General features: G+C 51.4%; 2 protein-coding genes across 3 annotated transcripts in view; both read right to left on the reverse strand.

Moving 5' to 3' along the window:
- MAPT (microtubule associated protein tau) overlaps window positions 1–18487 on the reverse strand; it is a 127797-nt gene that overhangs the window by 11762 nt on the left and 97548 nt on the right. The window contains exons 11-12 of one of the 2 annotated variants that reach the window (XM_002827397.5): window positions 15038–15303; window positions 1236–1328 (exon numbers count right to left, since the gene is read on the reverse strand). In XM_002827397.5, the coding sequence (XP_002827443.1) occupies window positions 1236–1328; window positions 15038–15303 (359 nt within the window). The remainder of the gene's footprint in view (window positions 1–1235; window positions 1329–15037; window positions 15304–18487) is intronic. The other variant, XM_009251629.4, reaches the window with a different exon arrangement.
- On the reverse strand, window positions 4216–12487 carry STH (saitohin). The gene has a single exon (XM_054537163.2). It carries the CDS (start codon window positions 12384–12386, stop codon window positions 11904–11906), a length of 483 nt encoding a protein of 160 aa, XP_054393138.2. The 5' UTR covers window positions 12387–12487; the 3' UTR covers window positions 4216–11903.

Below are 18487 nucleotides of genomic sequence, written 5' to 3' on the forward strand. Positions count from 1 at the left end.
TCTCATACCTCCAGCTCCCCAGGGTGTTAACAGTTTGCTTTCAGCTGACCAAGAGAGCTGGTGGGAGAGGAGCCTCAGGTGCTCAGTGGACATAGACTGGCCAGGGGATGATGAAGCCTCAGCTTATCGGGTGGGTCAGTTGCACTTGAGGATCTGAGTCCCGAATCTCACGGAGACACTCCACAGAAGACGCACGGAGTCCCCGGGGACATTTAGAGGAAGCCAAATCTATTTATTTTAAAATTATTATATTATTGTTTTTTGAGACAAAGTCTCTCTCTGTTGCCTAGGTTGAAGTGCAGTGGTGCGATCATGGCTCCTTGCAACTTCTGCCTCCCGGACTCAGGCGATCCTCCCACCTCAGCCTCCCAAGTAGCTGGTGCCACCACACCTGGCTAATTTTAATTTTTTTTTGTAGACACAGGGGTCTCACTGTTGCCCAGGCTGGTCTTGAACTCCTGGGCTCAAGCGAACCTCCCGCCTTAGTCTCCCAAAGTGCTGGGATTACAGGCACGAGCCACCGCTCCTGGCCAGAGGCAGCCAAATCTAAAAGGGCCAAAAGCAGCATTTCTCTGCCACACCTCAACGCTGGGCAGAGGGACCTGTTGCACTTTGGTTTGGCTCTTTGCATCTGGAGTCTCTCCCAGAGGGTGGCGCAGGCTAAGCATAAGCTGGAGGCTTAGGAATCGGCTCCTGCCTTGAACATGTAGGAGGCGCAGCTGAGCAGGACAATAAGACCTTGGTGTCCACTCATCAGAACAAATGGGTCACCTGTCCACAGTGGAGCCACTCAACGTCAACCTGCCCAGGTGTCGGGGGAGGAGGCAGCAGCCCAGTCTCAGGTGCCACCACCTTCAGCCCAACTTCCAATGGGCAACGGGGCTCCTGGGGACAGGGCTGGGCGTGAGTGGAGGGAGACTTTGATGGGTATTCTCAGCTTCCCAGGCAGGGGCTGGAAAGAGGGTCCGTCATCTGCCCTATTCTGTCCATGCAGCCTGCAGGACCCAGAAATGCTGGGACACCCCCTCCTAGAATATGAGGAAGGGGCTTCTGGCAACAGTGGACCGTGTGGGGGAATGTGGGGAGCCGGGCTACAAACACCCAGGGGGCGCAGCCAGATCCTGAGAGCCCAAGAAGGATTTATTCTATGCAGTGTCTCGCAAGTGTACGCACTCACGCCACTTCCTAATAATTCAAGCCACAGCACGGCGCACGGGACGTGTGAAGGTACTCACACTGCCGCCTCCCGGGACGTGTTTGATATTATCCTTTGAGCCACACTTGGACTGGACGTTGCTAAGATCCAGCTTCTTATTAATTATCTGCACCTTTGGTAGCCAGAAAAAAGGATGAGTGACACGCCACCCTGGACCCGCCTGCTTGCTCACAAGGACGCCTCCACTTTCGATGAGTGACAGGCGCCACCCTGGACCAGCCTGCTTGCTCGCAAGGATGCCTCCATGCTTGCGACTTGGCATTGGACTTGGCAGAGGCAGTCTGGGGAGTGACAGGAGGTCGAGTCACACCCCAGGGGAGCTGAAGGGACAGAGAGAGGGCTGCTCTGAAGGCATCCCAGAATTGTGAGTGATTCCCAGCTGGCTTTACGAAGCTGGGATTGCAGGTCCTCAGGGGCAGGGACTCACTTCACAAAAGGATGGCATCGTGAGGCCTGAACCCCAGAGGGGAGCGTTCACCAGCCTGGGGTCAAGTGAAAAACGTGTTCAGCCACACTGACGAGTGAGTAATAGGAAGTTCCCTGGCATCTCCACTCACACCTGGCTAGACCCACCGGCACATTCCCAGAGAACTTCCTGCGGCTGTTCTCAAGCCTGTCGGGCATCAGAATCACCTGTGGATTTTTAAAATCTCAGACCCCAGCCCTGACCTAGAATTAGAATCTGGAGGAGTCTGGCTTCAGTCTCTCTGGTTTTGAAAAGTTCTCCTGGTGATTCTCACAACAGCCAGGTTTGAGAAGCCCTGACCTCGTAGGCAGGACACAGGCCGCTTTGTGGGGAAGACAAATGTGGGGTGTCCCTTCTGTACGAGGGCTCTGTCCCTGCAAGGGGGGGCAGTGCCTTCTCCTTCCATCCACACACCAGCCCTCTCCCACCCACAATGCCACCAGGTGCGTAACGGAAGCTGAGCAAATGCTCCTGTGGGGCTTTTTCTCAGCTTTTCCACAAGCAGGGGTGGCCTGGATGGGTCTCCCACGACTGCATTTCTGGAAGGTTCTTTCTGCAGACACCAGGGAGGTGTGAAAATATCAGCGTTTTGATGAGAAATGATTTTTACCTATTTGCCTAAAAACTATGAAATAGAAAACCATGGTTTAGGGAGTTGGAAAAACTCGACATTTTGTCTGCCAGATCAGTGAGAACGCCTTCCTCACCCGGTGACCTTCCCCTCAGGAACTCTGGAAACAGTGGAAACAGTGTGCTTTGGGTTTTTTGTTTTGTTTTTTTTCTTCGTGAGATAGGGTCTCACTTTGTCACCCAGGATGGAGTGCAGTGACACCATCACGGCTCAGTGCAGCCTCGACTTCCCTGGGCTCAGGGGATTCTACTTCAGCCTCCCAAGTAGCTGGGACCACAGGCACATGCCACCACACCTGGCAAATTTTTTCTATTTTTTGTAGAGATGAGGTCATGCTATGTTGTCCAGGAAGGTTTGAAACTCCTGGGCTCAAGCAATCAGCCCACCTCAGCTTCCCAAAGTGCGGGATTACAAGCGTGAGCCACCATGCCTGTAATCTCAGCACTCTGGTTTTTATTCGTCTCACATGTAAATAATTGCCAAATGGTGAACCCAGTGAAGGACCAGCCGTGCCAAGGCCGTTTCCGAAATCTTGAAAATGGCACTGAGACCTCGGTGGCTCTATTGAGAATGCTGGGTGGAAACCACTGCCCTGGAGGCCCCATCAGCCTGGGCTGTAGGGTCTGGGGTTGGAACTCCAGCCTGACTTCTGGGTCATCCCGTTTTTTTTCCCCTTAATTTTACTTGTCTGAATCTTCAATAGGAATCAGTATCTAACTCATTTCTTCATAATCTTTTATGTTCCTTCAAAAGACTATGTATTTTTATTAGAAAATATAACGATTTTAAAAAACAGAGCTCATCAAAGCAAAAACCGTTTTCTTACCACCCTAACACAATCACGATTGCATTTTGTTGTACTTCTTTGAAGTCTCATTTATATATAACTATATATAACTACCCCTGTATACCTCTGCTTGGCAGAATTATTGTGCACGTGCAATTTTGTATCTTGCTCTAAGAAGCGATATTATATCCTAGTCCGGGTGCGGTGGCTCATGCCTGTAATCCCAGCACTTTGGGAGGTCAAGGTGGGTGGATCACCTGACGTCAGGAGTTCAAGAACAGCCTGGCCAACATGGTGAAACCCCGTCTGTACTAAAAAGACAAAAGTTAGCTGGGCATGGTGGTGCGCAACCCAGCTACCCGGGAGGTTGAGGCAGGAGAATCGCTTGAACCTGGGAGATGGAGGTTGCAGTGAGCTGAGATCGCGCCACTGAACTCCAGCCTGGGTGACAGAATGAGACTTCATCTCAAAAAACAAAAAACAACAAAAGAAGTGATATCATATCCTAAGCATTCTCTATGGTCTATGGTCATCAGAAGCACTATGTTTAATAACATGTCCCATTCCATTTTGTGAATATTGTTCCCCTGCTATCCAACATTTGTATTGATTCACTCCACTTTGTACTTCAGTAATATAAACAGTCCTGCAGGAGCTGGATTTGATGCAAAGAAAAAAAATACAAACAGCCTCCCGTGAACCTCTTTCTGAAGGGAGCTTTTTCCATATGATGGGTTATTTTCATAACACAGAGTCCTAGAATAGAATTTCTGGGTCAAAGTTATAAATATTCTAAAACCTCTTGGTACAACTCTCCACATGGCTTTCTAAATAAAAGGGTTGCATGAGTTTTCCCTGTGAGCCCTGGTGAGAGAGCCAGCCTCACCATATTGCTGCCAGCACTGGGTGTTTACAACATTGTTTTGCTTATTTTTTTGACCAAAATAAAGGAAACTGCATTGCTGGCTTATTCTGCATCTATCCAATTATGACTGAAATCGCTCCTTTACCCCCTTTTTGCTGATGGGTATATTTTTTCTAACATACAAATATTTACATTTTAATTTATTTTTATTTATTATTTTTACTATTTTTAAAATAGAGACAAGGTCTCACTCTGTCGCCCAGGCTGGAATGCAGTGGCGCCATCGTAGCTCACTGCAGTCTTAAACTCCTGGGCTCAAGCAATCCTCCTGCCTTGGTCTCCCAAGTAGCTGGAACTACTGGTATGTGCTACCATGCCCAGCTAATTTTTAAAAATTCTTTGTGATGATGGGGTCTCGCTATGTCACCCAGGCCGGTCTCAAACTCCTAGGCTCAAGTGACTCTCTCACCTTAGCCTCACAAAGCACTGGGATTACAGGCGTGAACCACGGTGTCCAGCCTACATTTTAATTTACTTATTTATTTTTGTTTTATAATTTTTTAATTTTAAATTTATATGGGTACATAGTAGGTGTATATACTTGTGGGGTACATGAGATATTTAGATACAGACATACAATGTGCAATAATCACATCAGGGTGAATGGGGTATCAATCACATCAGGGTGAATGGGGTATCTATCACCTCAAGCATTTATCATTTCTTGTGTTATAAACATTCCAATTATACTCTTTTTATTTATTTTATTTTATTTTTTGAGACAGAGTCTTGCCTTGTCGCCCAGGCTGGAGTGCAGTGGCGCGATCTCGGCTCACTGCAAGCTCCACCTCCTGGGTTCATGCCATTCTCCTGCCTCAGCCTCCCGAGTAGCTGGGACTACAGGCGCCCGCCACCATGCCCGGCTAATTTTTTTGTGTGTGTATTTTTAGTAGAGACGGGGTTTCACCATGTTAGCCAGGATGGTCTCGATCTCCTGACCTCGTGATTGGCCCGCCTCAGCCTCCCAAAGTGCTGGGATTACAGGCGTGAGCCACCGTGCCCAGCTAATTTTTGTATTTTTAGTAGAGACGGGGTTTCACCGTGTTAGCCAGTCCAATTACACTCTTTTAATTGTTTTTAAATGTACTATAAATTACTGTTGACTGTAGTCACCCTGCTGTGCTATCCAGTACTAGATCTATTCATGCTAACTACGTTTTTGTACCCATTAACCATCCCCATTTTCTCCCTACTCCCCTCCACCCTTCTCAGCCTCTGGTAACCATCCTTCTACTCTCTATCTCCGTGAGTTTAATTTTTAGCTCCCACAAATGTGTGAGAACATGTGAAGTCTGTCCTTCTGTCTGGCTTATTTCACTTAACATAATGTCCTCCAGTTCCACCCATGTTGTTTCAAATGACAGATTCTCATTCTTTTTCATGGCTGAATAGTATTCCATTGCGTATATGCACCACATTTTCTTTATCCATTTGTCTGCTGATGGACACTTGGGTTGCTTCCAAATCTTGGCTATTGTGAATAGCGCTGCAATCAACACAGGAGTGCCTGAGCTACATTTTTAGATACTCAAATTCTTCCTTTGTAATTCCTTCTCTGGTGTTTCAATGTACAATCCACTCCTCCTTTAGAGATGGATAAATCTCTAGTGCCACGTCACCCTTCTTGCCCACCGTCCCCTCATTAAGGACAAGGATGCCACGTGAGGCCCACTGAGGTTCTGCAACTTTCTCAGGTCAGAAGCAGCCACAGAAAAATCTAGATCTCAGAGTTTGTAGCCACAGGCTATCTATGTGACAACAAAGTTGTCCTGAGCTGTCCTCAAGGCTACAGCCTCATAAACCTAATAAAAACAATACTAGTTTTTGGTGAATGTTGAAATTCTCTCCCGCCAGCAAGGAGACACTGTGACAGTGCCTCAGCCCAGGCTGCGGGAGGAGGTGGGACAGGCTTTCTCATACTGCTTCTCAAGGAGTCACTGTCGCCCTTTGCACGAGTCTTTGAATCAATTCATGCCACCCTCCGATTTTAAGGAATCCCACAGAAACTCCTTCTTTGCAGATTATTTTTTAAATAAAAAAAAATAGTTTTAATGGAGATAGGGTCTTGCTATGTTGCCCAGCCCAGGTCTCAAATTCCTGGGCTCAAGTGGTCCTCTGGCCTCAGCTTCTGGAGTAGCCTCAGCACCTGTAGGCTTGACGATTATTTTTTATTCATAACTTTTCACTGGATAAGTCTTAGAAGATTTGCCTGCTTCCAGAAAGGAGTGGGAACAGCTTAGAATTAGAAAACACACACAATAATAAAACAGGAAAATGTAAAGAGTAACATTAGAAGAAGGGAAGGGCATCAACACTGACAATTACAAGAGTGATCATTACATTTAACTTTGAGCTTCCTGGACGCTGAGGCAAAAAGGGAAATGTCATGGGTTACGTAACTCTCCTTATCTGACAAAGAAAACTTACCAGTTTTTCAAGGAAGAGAACTTTGTTTTCTGTACTAATCCATAAAAGAAATTAAACAAATGAATCAAAGGACATTAAGCAATAACTCAGTATCTCCCACATACTTAGAAATTTTTTTTCCGGTCGGGCGCGGTGGCTCACGCCTGTAATCCCAGCACTTTGGGAGGCCGAGGTAGGCAGATGACGAGTTCAGGAGATTGAGACCATCCTGGCTAACACGGTGAAACCCCGTCTCTACTAAAAATACAAAAAAATTAGCCAGGTGTGGTGGCGGGCACCTGTAGTCTCAGCTACTTCGGAGGCTGAGACAGGAGAATGGCATGAACCCAGAAGGTGGACCTTGCAGTGGGCGGAGATCACACCACTGCACTCCAGCCTGGGCGACAGAGTGAGACTCCGTCTCAAACAAACAAACAAACAAACAAAAAAAACAAAAAAGAAATGTTTTTTCCATGTGGCTTTTTCTTGTTCTAACCCCACAAAAAAGGCAACAAGCCTTTGTGAGATTTTGCAATAGACACAAGGGTATTTACAAAGCAGACCTGAACTACTGCCAATTGTCACATTAAGTCAATACCCTTTATAGAATCTTAGATTTACAGAAGGGAGAGAAAAGAGGAATGGTTGTCATTATGAAATCAGAATCCTGAAATTTAATTTCTCGGCTACAGTAACATATATATTACACTTCAGCTCTGGATAGACACTGACAAAAACCATCAAGGGAGAGAACGATGTGTTGCAAGCTCCCAATTTTGATCCAGGGAACTCCTAGTCAGGGGAGAAATGTCTGTGGTCAGAGTTTGACCCTGAAGGAGAGGCTGTGGTGAGGTGGGGCTGGGGGTGTGTGTCCACTTGGTTTAATCAATTTCCTGGAGCACCCAAAGCAGCCCTAAGCTCTCACTAGACCTTGATCTGGTTTTGTTTGGGTTCAGTTCTCTCAAGGCTGTTCCAAAGAGCCCAGCCCTCCCTCCCTGGCCCCAAGCCTGCAGCCCCACAGCCCGACAGCCCCGTGCCTCACAGTTGGCTCCCAGGCTGGCCCAGGCTTGGCCTGTCTCCAGCACTGCCTGGTGCGTGCTGTGCTGTGCTTTGCCTCACCAGGCTCAGCAGGCCCAGTGCAATACTCTGCTGGGAATTTAACCCAGGGTGGGCACTGGATGCCCACACAAGCCTTCTCTTTAAGTCCAAGGTGATCAGCTTGGGAACTGACACAGGAAAACCTGTCTATGTCCTGTCAAGTCAGCTGGCCAATGATGAGATCAAATAACAGGGTAGAGTCACCTTCAGAATTATTTACACTGTCCTTTAAACAGTGATGAACCCAAGCTCCTTTAAAATGATTTGATTTACACAAGATTTTTCAGAAGCACTGATGTACAGGCAAAGATGCCTGGAGGGTCTCAGAGTTACAGAGCTGTCCTAGAGGAGGGTCCCAGCCTGGCTCTGCCCCCCACTTACTGTGGGGTCTGACATCTCAGCCCAAGCTCACCTGCATCCCTGGCCCTGATCGAGGAGAGGCAAATGATTCCACGTACAAATTCACTGTATTTATTCCACATAAATGTTCTACATAGATGCTTTTTAAAGTGACAACTGGGGCTTTGCTATTAAATATAATGTATTTTTGAGGCCAGGCGTGGTGGCTCACACCTGTAATCCCAGCACTTTGGGAGGCCAAGGTAGGCAGATCACCTGAGGCCAGGATTTTAAGACCAGCTTGGCAAACATGGTGAAACCCCTCCTCTACTAAAAATATAAAAATTTGCTAGGCATGGTGGTGTGTGCTTGTAATCCCAGCTACTAGGGAGGCTGAGGCAGGAGAGTTGCTTCAACCTGGGAGGCGGAGGTTGCAGTGAGCCGAGATTGCACCACTGCACTCCAGCCTGGGTGACAGAGTGAGACTCTGTCTCAAAATAAATAAATAAATAAATAAAATGTATCTTTAGAATACTCAGTTCTGGTGTATGAGGAGGGAGGAAAGAGGGGTAAAAGGAGAAACAGATCAGAGAGGTGGGCAGAGGTGACTGGGTAGAGACAGAGCAAGGCTGGGGGAAGGTGAAGACGAGAGTGCACACGCACGCACACACACACACATACACACACACACCCTTAAAAAGAGAAGGTCAGGCATGGTGGCTCACACCTGTAATCCCAGCAATTTGGGAGGCTGAGGCAGGAGGATCACTTGAGCCCAGAAGTTCAAGACCATCCTGGGCAACACAGTGAAACCCCATCTCTACAAAAAATAAAAGAAATTAGCTGGGCACTGTGGTGCAAGCCTGTGGTCCCAACTACTCAGGAGGCTGAGGTGGAGGGATCTCTTGAGCTCAGGACTTCAAGGTTGCAGTGAGCTATGATCGCACCACTGCACTCCAGCCTGGGCAACCCAGCAAGACGCTGTCTCAACAAAGAGAAACAAATCAGTACACACAGGAAAGGAAGCAGCCACCCAGGCTGCGGCCCAGAACCAAGAAACAGTTACAGCATTCTATCGCCGTCTTGTGGCCATCTTGAATATTGCACCCCCAAGGCTTTCAAAGCCCCACTGCTCAGGTAGGTTTCTGTCCATCCTGGGCTTCCAGGCTCTGTGCTGCTTCAGGTCTTCACATCCCAACTATTGGCCTGGACATCCTCCGAGAAAGTGACTTTAGCTCCATCTTCTCAGATCCAACCAGGCCCCCCCCATGCTCGGGCCCCTGGGCCCTTCCCTGGCCATGATCCTGCACACCCCCTTCTCCCGGCTGGCAGCTACAGGGTCCCCAGTTCTCCTGATCCTGCAGCTTGGGCCCCACATGAGCAACTTCTCTCTCACCCTGCATGGCCCCTGGGACTCCCTGCTTCTTCAGCTCTCCTCTATGTTTCCCAGCGACCCCCACAAGAAGGGCTGCTGAGGCTGGGCCCTCACCCCTGCTTAACCCTCCCCAGCAGATGCCGACAGCCCGCCTGCTTCAGCACTCCCATGGCCACTGCCAGCTGAACTGAGCCTCTCTTCGGGGCCACCCTCCACCACCCTCTGTCCTGTCGGGCGATGTCCAGCGGCTTGCAGCTCCCCAACCTCTCTTCTGCCAGTGTGAACTCTCCTAGCGCTCAAGCTTCACACCCCTTAGCACCGAACACACGCCCTCTGCTGCCCCAGCTGCCTCCAGTTCTTTATTTTGCTTTTGTTCTGAAGAGCTCCACGTTGCAGCGTTCCACTATCCTCCTTCAGCTCCTGCACCCAGCACTCTGGGTGGGGGCTGTCCTTTCAAAGGCCACTGAACAGGTCCCAAACAAGGGTCTGCCTGTCTTCTCTGGCTTGCTGACTTGTGCGGGCTGCTCCCCCTGCATGTCCTGCCCTGGCCAAGCTCTCCACCCTATATTCCTCCTGCTGCTGTGACTGGCCCTGTTTCTCTGCTCACCTGCCCCTGTCCCCTGGCCTGGACCCTGGGGGTAAAAGCTCTTAGCACAGAGCCTGGTGCTCAGAGGTGCCCCATAAATGTTGTCTGAGTGAATGAATAAAGGAACGAAATAAGGAAGGAACCAGCATTTTTTTTTTTTTTTTTTTTTAAATAGAGTCTCAGTCTCGCTTTGTTGCCCAGGCTAGGGTGTAGTGGTATGATCATAGCTCACTGCTACCTTGAACTCCTGGTCTCAAGTGATCCTCCAGCATCGGCCTCCCAAAGTGTTGGGATTACAGGCATGTGCCACCGCGCCCAGCCAGGAGCCAGCTTTTGATGCTGTTATATGTTGTTTTACTGGTTGTGTTTTCTTCATTTTTTTTTAAGTTAGGAGTGCAAGGTTGTGTTTTCTGGTTTATTTCTGCTCTTATCTTTGTTTCTAGATTCTTATTTCTTTTCTTGTATTCTTTTTCCCCTCCATTGAGAACCTAATTTATATGCTGCAGTCATTTAATTTTTTTAAATAACAAAAGTATTTAAAACTATGAAATCCTTCTAAGTACAATTTGGGGCACCTTAATATAATGTATAAGATTCATTTTACTTTACTTTTTTGATACAGGGTCTCACCCAGGCTGGCGTTCAGTGGTGTGAACATGGCTCATTGCAGCCCTGACCTCCCAGGCTCAAGCGGTCCTCCCACCTCAGCCTCTGGAGTAGCTGGAACTACAGGAGAGTGCCAACAGGCCCAGCTAATTAAAAAAAAAATTGTAGAGACAGGGTCTCCCTATGGTGCCCAGGCTGGTCTCGAACTCCTGGACTCAAGTGATCCTTCTGCCTTGGCCTCCCCAAGTGTTGGGATTAGGTGTGAGCCACCACACCTGGCCCCAACAAAATGTTTTAAAAGCTGGTCCTTTGTCTCTGTGTCTGGACACACTCCCACTCCTGCAGGCCAAACAGGGCGGGGATGAGCTTGGCAAAGGGGATGTGGGACCTAGGGGCTGGCCTGGCTGGGTCTGAGCTGACTGAGGAACCAGGCACTTGGAAACTGCAAATAGGGATAGAGCTGGGACTGAAAGTGGAAAATGAGTCACTGGATCAGGGTGCACAGGAGGCCGCAGTGGTTGAGGTTGAGGGTAGGTGTCAGCAGTAAGAACCCAGGGCCACTGAGTCTCAGCCAGGCTGCACACTAGAGTCACCCAGGGGAGGCCCACCCCAAGATGACAACAGGTCCAGGAGGCTCGGGCACTGGAATGATGTTTAAAAGAATTCCCTCTTCCCGCCAGGTGCTCCCTTTTACAGTCAGGATGGAACACTGCCGCCCACGACTCCCACAAGATTGGCGGGGCCTACGGGCTCTTCCTGCCTGGCACCCCACCCAGCTCCTCCTCTTTCCCTGCAATCTCTACCCCTACCCAGCTAGTGCTCCAGTGCGGCCACCTGATTATCTGCATTTTCCTTTCAAAATAATTCCATCTGGGGCCCCAAAGCAATATATGTTCACTGTGGCAAATCCTGAAAACAGAGAAAAGCACAAAGGAGAAAACAGAGAAAAGCACAAAGGGGAAAACAGACGTTTTCCGTTTTTCCTCCAATGATTTGCAGCAATCTGCGGCAGTTTTCAGCCTCTGCAGGTTCCCAAATGTGACTTGGCTCCTGCTCTTTTCCCTTCGGTGTGAGCATCTGTTCCGGCAGGACTGAGTGATTCTTCAGACTCCGCCAGCTTTGCCTCTTTTGTAGCCAAACATTTATGGAGCACTTACTGCATGCTGGGCACTACATGAGGCCACAGGGACCCAAAGGTCTCAGCAAAACCTCGTGGAGCCTTCAGGCCAGTCTAGGAGGAGGAGGCCTGAGACTTCAGTGTGTCATTTTAAAGGCTCTTGTGCGTGGGCCCTGTATGACATTTTTCTTTTTCTTTTTTCCTGGAGATTCATGTGTTGGTCTTTGTTATGGCTGAGGTTTGGTTTCAGACAATTTTTCTAGGGTTTCCTGGCATTTAAGGGAGGCTGTGACTGTGTCCTCTGCCACTTTTCCACACTTCGTCCCCCAAAATATCTCAAGAAAAGTCAAGTCACCCTTTCTCCTTTAACCCTTTAGTAGATTTGGACGTGCTGTCTCCGCCCAGCGTGGTGACATCGTAACCTGGGGCCCTGTCTGCCTGCCCCTTTCTAACTTGGCATGAGGTCGCCCGACTCTCACCCCTCATGGGCAGAGGCAGGGCAGCCACAGGGTGGGACGGACACTTCTGGCCCTGAAAGGGGCCTTCGATGGAAAGTTGTCTTCCCTGCTCAGCCCCATTCCTGCTGCTGTCTTCAGAGCTGTAAGAACTGGGACAAATGGTGCCCACACCTTCCAAGCCAACCTCAGATGAACTCAGGGTCAACAGGGAAGCTCCCTCCCATGCTAAGCTGAGGGTTCTGTCTCTGGCAACCTGAATCATCCACCCACACAGAGGCTGAGTTAAATTAACCCCGCATTCAATGAGGGCCGGCCACCTGCACAGTCTTGTGGGGGCTGCAAAAATGCGTGAGACTCGGCCTCCACCCTCAGTCATGGCCCAGACTAGGGAGTGGCAGACACATGTTCAGTGTGGTCAGAGTTTACAGGGGCTGTAAGAAGAGACAGGGGAATCCAGGAAGACTTCCTGGAGGAGACGGCAACTGAACTTGGGTTTAAGGGAAGGGAAGAGATAAGGAGAGAAGGACATTCCCCACCGTGGGACACAGGGCAGGGCATGGCAGAACCCAGGGGCCCCCGGGGGTGCATAGGCGGGGAACCCCAGACGGGGAGCAGCAGATTCAGGCTTGGGGGAAGGGAGCACCTTGCGGGTGCTGCCTGTTATGTGACTTGAGGAGATCCTGGGTGTGTCTGGATGGCAGTCTGGGTGCCGGAGCAGGATGGGGGTGCATGGGCGGGCAATGGGAGAAAAGGCAGGAAAGGCCAGTGAGGGCCCCTCTGGGGTCTTGGGCAGCACCAAGGCCAGGCACCCTGGAGAATGAAGGTCACGGTGGTCCCGAGATGGGGCTTCTGGAGGTGACTTTCGAGAACCGAATGAGGACTGGAAAGTCTGGAGACGAGGGAGCGCATTGTCCCCAGTGGGAGCGCTGGACAGTTTCCCTCAGCTGTGGTACAGGATAGAGGCCCCGGGTCGCCTGTGAGTTATTTCCCCAAGGTCTCTAACCAGGCCATTGTGGTGTGTGAGGGTCCAGAGAGCCTCTTCCACTACAAGCTCCACATGGCTGAGCAGGGAGAGGCTGGACCTTAATTTAACCTGCATCGTTTGCCATCAGGAGGGAGATCCTGAGATGCTCTCTTCCTTCCCTCCCTCCTGTGTTCCAGGGAGCTCTGCCCTTGTCCCCGCAGCCACAGGGGAGCCACCGTCTGTCCTTTCCTCGAGGAGAGGAGGTGCTCCAGGGCACAGCTGAGTCTTCTCCACCTCTGTGCACGGCCTGGCACGCAGGGGCTCTCAAAAGAGGCTTGATGCACAGAGGCAGGGTCTATACATGCGTCCCTTTTAACCCGACGGTCCATTTCCATCCTGACGGGATGTGACACTGCACTCACAAGCTTGTTCGGGGGCAGGGGGGCTCCTGCATAGGATCCTGGGTGGGGGGAGGTGGCAGGGTTTGAGGCAAGGTGCCCACATGCACTGGTGGCCACCCTCCTTCCACATGCCCCAGGCTCAGGCCCAAGTGATAAGAACTTCAATGGTGTGGAGAGCGCCTGCGTGGGGGAGGCAAGCTGACACACAGGCCCAGGGTTCTGGAAAGCCCCTTAGCTCCCCGAGGCCCAGTGCCCAGAAGGCCCAGCACATCTGCAGCCTCAGAGTGAGCCGTGGTCCTTCTCACCCCCAGCCTCCTCTTCACCCTTCCCCAGTTCCCCAGTGCTGGGTGGCGGGAGTGGGGTCCTGGGCTGAACTGTGGTCCCCACAAATTCACATGTTGAAGCCCTAACCTCCCCCACCTCCCCGTACCTTAGAATGTGACTCTATTTGGAGACAGGGCCTTTAGAGAGGTGATTAAGTGAAAAATGAGGTAATCAGGCTGGGCCCTAAGCCATGGTGGTTTTTTTCTGTTTTGTTTTGTTTTGAGACAGAGTCTTGCTCTGTTGCTCAGACTGGAGTGCAGTGGCACCATCTCGGCTCACTGCAACCTCTGCCTCCTGGGTTCAAGCGATTCTCCTGCCTCAGCCTCCTGAGTAGCTGGGATTACGAGCGTACGCCAGCACCACGCCCAGGTATTTTTGTATTTTTAGTAGAGATGAGGTTTCACCCTGTTGGTCAGGTTGGTCTCGAACTCCTGACCTCGTGATCTGCCCACCTCGGCCTCCCAAAGTGCTGGGATTACAGGCGTGAGCCACTACGCCCAGCTGCCATGGTGTTCTTATAAGAAGATGAGCACGCGCAGAGCTACCAGGAGCACACACACAGGGAAAACCGCTGCAGCGCAGGGCAGAGGTGGCTACTCACCGCCACAGAGAGGCCTTGGTTCAGAAACCCACCCGCCCACACCTGGCTAGTGAGGAAGCATACTGCTGTTCTTTCACTGTGGTCCTGTGTATGTCAGCCCTAACGCACCCAGACGAGGGGCACAGGGACAGGAACGGGGAAAGGGATCCAGGCCAGGCCCCCGAAGTCCGTGCTTCTCCACCTTTAGGAAGCTGAAGAGCTCACGAGCACCCACTTGCCCCCAGAAGAATCAGCTGATCAAAACAGAACCCCCAATCTCCCCAGAATCCAGAGGAACCCAACCTAAGCAGACGGCCCACGAGTGGAGATGCCCACCTATGGGTGGCAGTGTGTTCTGCCCAGAAGGCAGGTGGGGAACCGCTGTGGGTGCCCCGACTATGAGAGCCTCTGGCCGCGGAGACACAGCCCTGCCATCTCTGTCCGATTAACAGGGGCTGAAGGGGCAAGAGAAGAGCCAGAACGTTCTCTCGCCTGAGGAGGGCACTCGCAGTGTAGTGGAGAGCCCAATAAAGAACTGAACTTCCTTGAAGAGGGTCCAGAGGGGACTGGGGTGTTATGCGGAGGTGCTCAGGTGCGGGGAGTCCCACACCTCCAGGCGCAGCCCCACAGCTCCATGCACAGCCGCGCACCTCCGTGCGCAGTCCCACGACTCCACGCTCAACCGCGCACCTCCAGGCGCAGCCCTACCCCTCCAGGCGCAGCCCCCCACACCTCCACGCGCAGCCAGCCACTCTTACCTTCCCGCCTCCCGGCTGGTGCTTCAGGTTCTCAGTGGAGCCGATCTTGGACTTGACGTTCTTCAGGTCTGGCATGGGCACGGGGGCTGTCTGCAGGCGGCTCTTGGCGGAAGACGGCGACTTGGGTGGAGTACGGACCACCGCCACCTTCTTGGGCTCCCGGGTGGGTGGGGTTGGAAGGGACGGGGTGCGGGAGCGGCTGCCGGGAGTGCCTGGGGAGCCGGGGCTGCTGTAGCCGCTGCGATCCCCTGATTTTGGAGGTTCACCTGGGAAGGAAGGAAGGGAGTGAATCCAGGACTCGGGTGGGTGGGGTCAGAAAAGGCCCTGGGGGCTGCCCGTCCCGCGGGTCCATTTCCAGGCTCTCCACTGGGTTAGGCAGGTGGAAGCCAGGTTGGAAGCGCAGCTACAGCAGGCGGCTGCCCTGGAGAAGCATCTCTTCCTCCGTGCCTTTTTGCTTAGGGACAGAGACACCCCTTTCCCAGGAAAGCAATGGAAAACCATCAACCACCATCCAATGCCCGCTCCCAGAGAGGTGGCCAACTCGGCCCCACAGTCTTTGGGTCAAGAGATGGGCTCCAACAAGCTGTGTGGTCTCAGACAAGTCACTTCCCCTCTCTGAGCTCAGAGGCCTTAATTTGAAAATGTTAATAATTATAATCCCAGGGGCCAGGGTGGCTCCAGGAGGTGGTAGACATGCTTTGCCAACCTCTAATGCAATTCTTCAGGGCCTTTATCCTAAATAAGGGTGACGCAGTGACGAGACCCAGCTGTGCCCTCAAGCCTGGACGCTTCTGACCCTTTCCCCACAGGGCGAATGTTCAGCTGTTCGGCTAGTTCAGGGCTCCTGCCAGCTCCCTGGCTCCTCTGTGGGATCTGGGCTTCAGAACAGGATGCCTGCTCCACGCCTGCCTGTCCCTACCTGTCCACACGAACCATGCCGCTTCATGCTGCTGTGCCCTGCCATACAGTTCCCCACCTGCCATGCACAGCAGTTACTAGTGCACCCTTCCAACACCCTGGAAGCTGCTGGGGGGTCTCCTCTCCTCTCCATGCAGAAGCTGTCCCTCCCTCCTCTGGGTGTCCTTTACCCTCAAACTTGCTTCTGTTACTGCACTTCCCAGGCCCCCGTTACACTTCAACACTCTGCTCTTCTGTCTCATGGGTCCGTGTTTTCCAAAGTGTGGCCCACGGAACCCTGTGTCGGAATCTCCGGAGCTTTCAAGGAGGAAAGGGGGACTTGCAAAATGTAAATTTCTCGATCCCCTTCAAGAGTGGATAGAGCAGAATCTCTAGGGGTGGGGCCTGTAAAGCCTCATTTTTCTCAAGCTCCACAAAGACTGAAGTCTGAGAACCGCCGGCCTCACCCTGTGCCGCAGTGTGCCTAGCTCCCCTGCAGTCTGAGAACTTAGCTTTCCTGCAAGTCAAGAAGCTTCCCGCAGCAATGCCCCTGCCGCTGCCCCAGGCATTTGCTGTAGCACATACCTGCTGGCCAGACCTGGAGGTCTTTGAAGCACCCATGTAGCCAATGGGCAGCTTGGCCAGTGACGAAAAAGCGCTAGTTTTCTTTTGTTGTTGTTTTGTTTTGTTGGGGTTTTTTTTTTTTGAGACGGAGTCTCGTTCTGATGCCCGGGCTGGAGTGCAATGGCGTGATCTCGGCTCACTGCAACCTCCACCTCCCAGGATCAAGCGATTCTCCTGCCTCAGCCTCCCGAGTAGCTGATATTACAGGCATACAGCACCACACCTGGCTAATTTTTGTATTTTTAGTAGAGACTTATTTTAGTAGAGACTGGATTTTTGTATTTTTAGTAAAGACTTCTTTAGCAGAGGTTTTACCATGTTGGTCAGGCTGGGCTTGAACTCTTGACCTCAGGTGATCCACCCGCCTCGGCCTCCCAAAGTGCTGGGATTACAGGCATAAGCCACCGCGCCCAGCCAGCACCAGTTTTTAGAATTTGACTTCCATGTCTTTTTTTAAAATAATGTTTTTTATAGAGACGGAGTCTGACTATGTTGCTCAGGCTGGTCTTGAACTTCTGGCCTCAAGCGATTCTCCCACCTCAACCTCCCAAAGTGCCGGGGTTATAGACGTGAGCCACCACGCCCTGCCGATTTCCATGTCTTGGATGTTCCTGAAGTAGTAAGCTCTGCGGCAATCGGACAAATGAAGCCTCTTCTTTTCCACATAAGGAAACAACAGATGGGGCCTCGGCCTCCAGGGCCTCCAGGCTCAGCCTCTCTGCCTCCTCAGACCTCCCATCCTCCTGCCTCCCTGACTTCAGAGATCCAGGGTGACCAGTGGGCTTGGTGGTGGCTCCAAATCCTTTTCATGCTTCTTACTTGCAGAGTGGTGGTGGGCAAGTCACCTGATCTCCCTAAGCCTATGTCTTCATCTGAAAAATAGGGAGACAGCCCAGCAGGGGCCCCATTCTGAAACAAGGTCGAGGGGCCCAAGGGGGAGGGTCTCTCTACCTGCAGGCAGCCACTGAAGAGTAGGTAAGACCCAAAGGGAAATGCATCACCTTGTTTCAGGTTGTTACAAAGTGTGAGTCCCCTGTAATCCCAGCACTTTGGGAGGCCGAGGTGGGCGGATCACTTGAGGTCAGGAGTTCGAGACTAGGCTGGCCAACATGGTGAAACCCTGTCTTTACTAAAAATACAAAAATTAGCAGGGCGTGGTGGCCTGTGCCTGTAGTCCCAGCTACTCAGGAGGCTGAGGCAGGAGAACTGCTTGAATCTGGGAAGCAGAGGTTGCAGTATGCCAAGATCGTGCCACTGCACTTCAGCCTGGGTGACACAGTGAGACTCCGTCTCAAAAAAACAACAACAAAAAACAGAGTGTGAGTCAACTGGCCCAATGTTAAGTGAAAAAAACAGGAGGATCCAAACGCTACTTAAAATCCCATCAAAATTCTGGGAATTATCCCTGGATCACATGTATATGAGAAGAACACCAGGTCAGAAAACACGAAGCGAAAAGACAAAAACAATGGGCCTTAGTGAATGGCCATCCTTGGGGGTGCCACCGCGCGGCATGTGTGCGAGAAATGCCACCACAAAGACACGCAGCAGGTGGCGGGCAGCCTCTGGGCAGCTCCCTCAGGCCAGGGAGAAGCAGAGTTACCAAGATCCAGGCCAGGCTTTGGCCATAGCCCGCAGCAAGAGCCACAGGCTGCCTGTGCCACCAAGGAGCAAGTGCAGGTCAGACACCCCTACATGGTGCAGAGTCTAAACTCAGTGGCCTGGAATACTTCACTGGGGCAATGGGAGAGTGAAGTGCTCAGGCAGGCTGTCCCTAATCCCCAAAGAGGACAACTGTTTTTGTTTTTGTTTTTGTTTTTTGAGAAGGAATCTCACTTTTGTCATCCAATGGCGCGATCTGGAGTGCAATGGCGCGATCTCAGCTCACTGCAACCTCTGCCTCCCGGGTTCAAGTGATTCTCCTTCCTC

The sequence above is a fragment of the Pongo abelii genome, chromosome 19 (assembly GCF_028885655.2).
Source record: "Pongo abelii isolate AG06213 chromosome 19, NHGRI_mPonAbe1-v2.0_pri, whole genome shotgun sequence".
NCBI classification, from domain to species: domain Eukaryota; kingdom Metazoa; phylum Chordata; class Mammalia; order Primates; family Hominidae; genus Pongo; species Pongo abelii.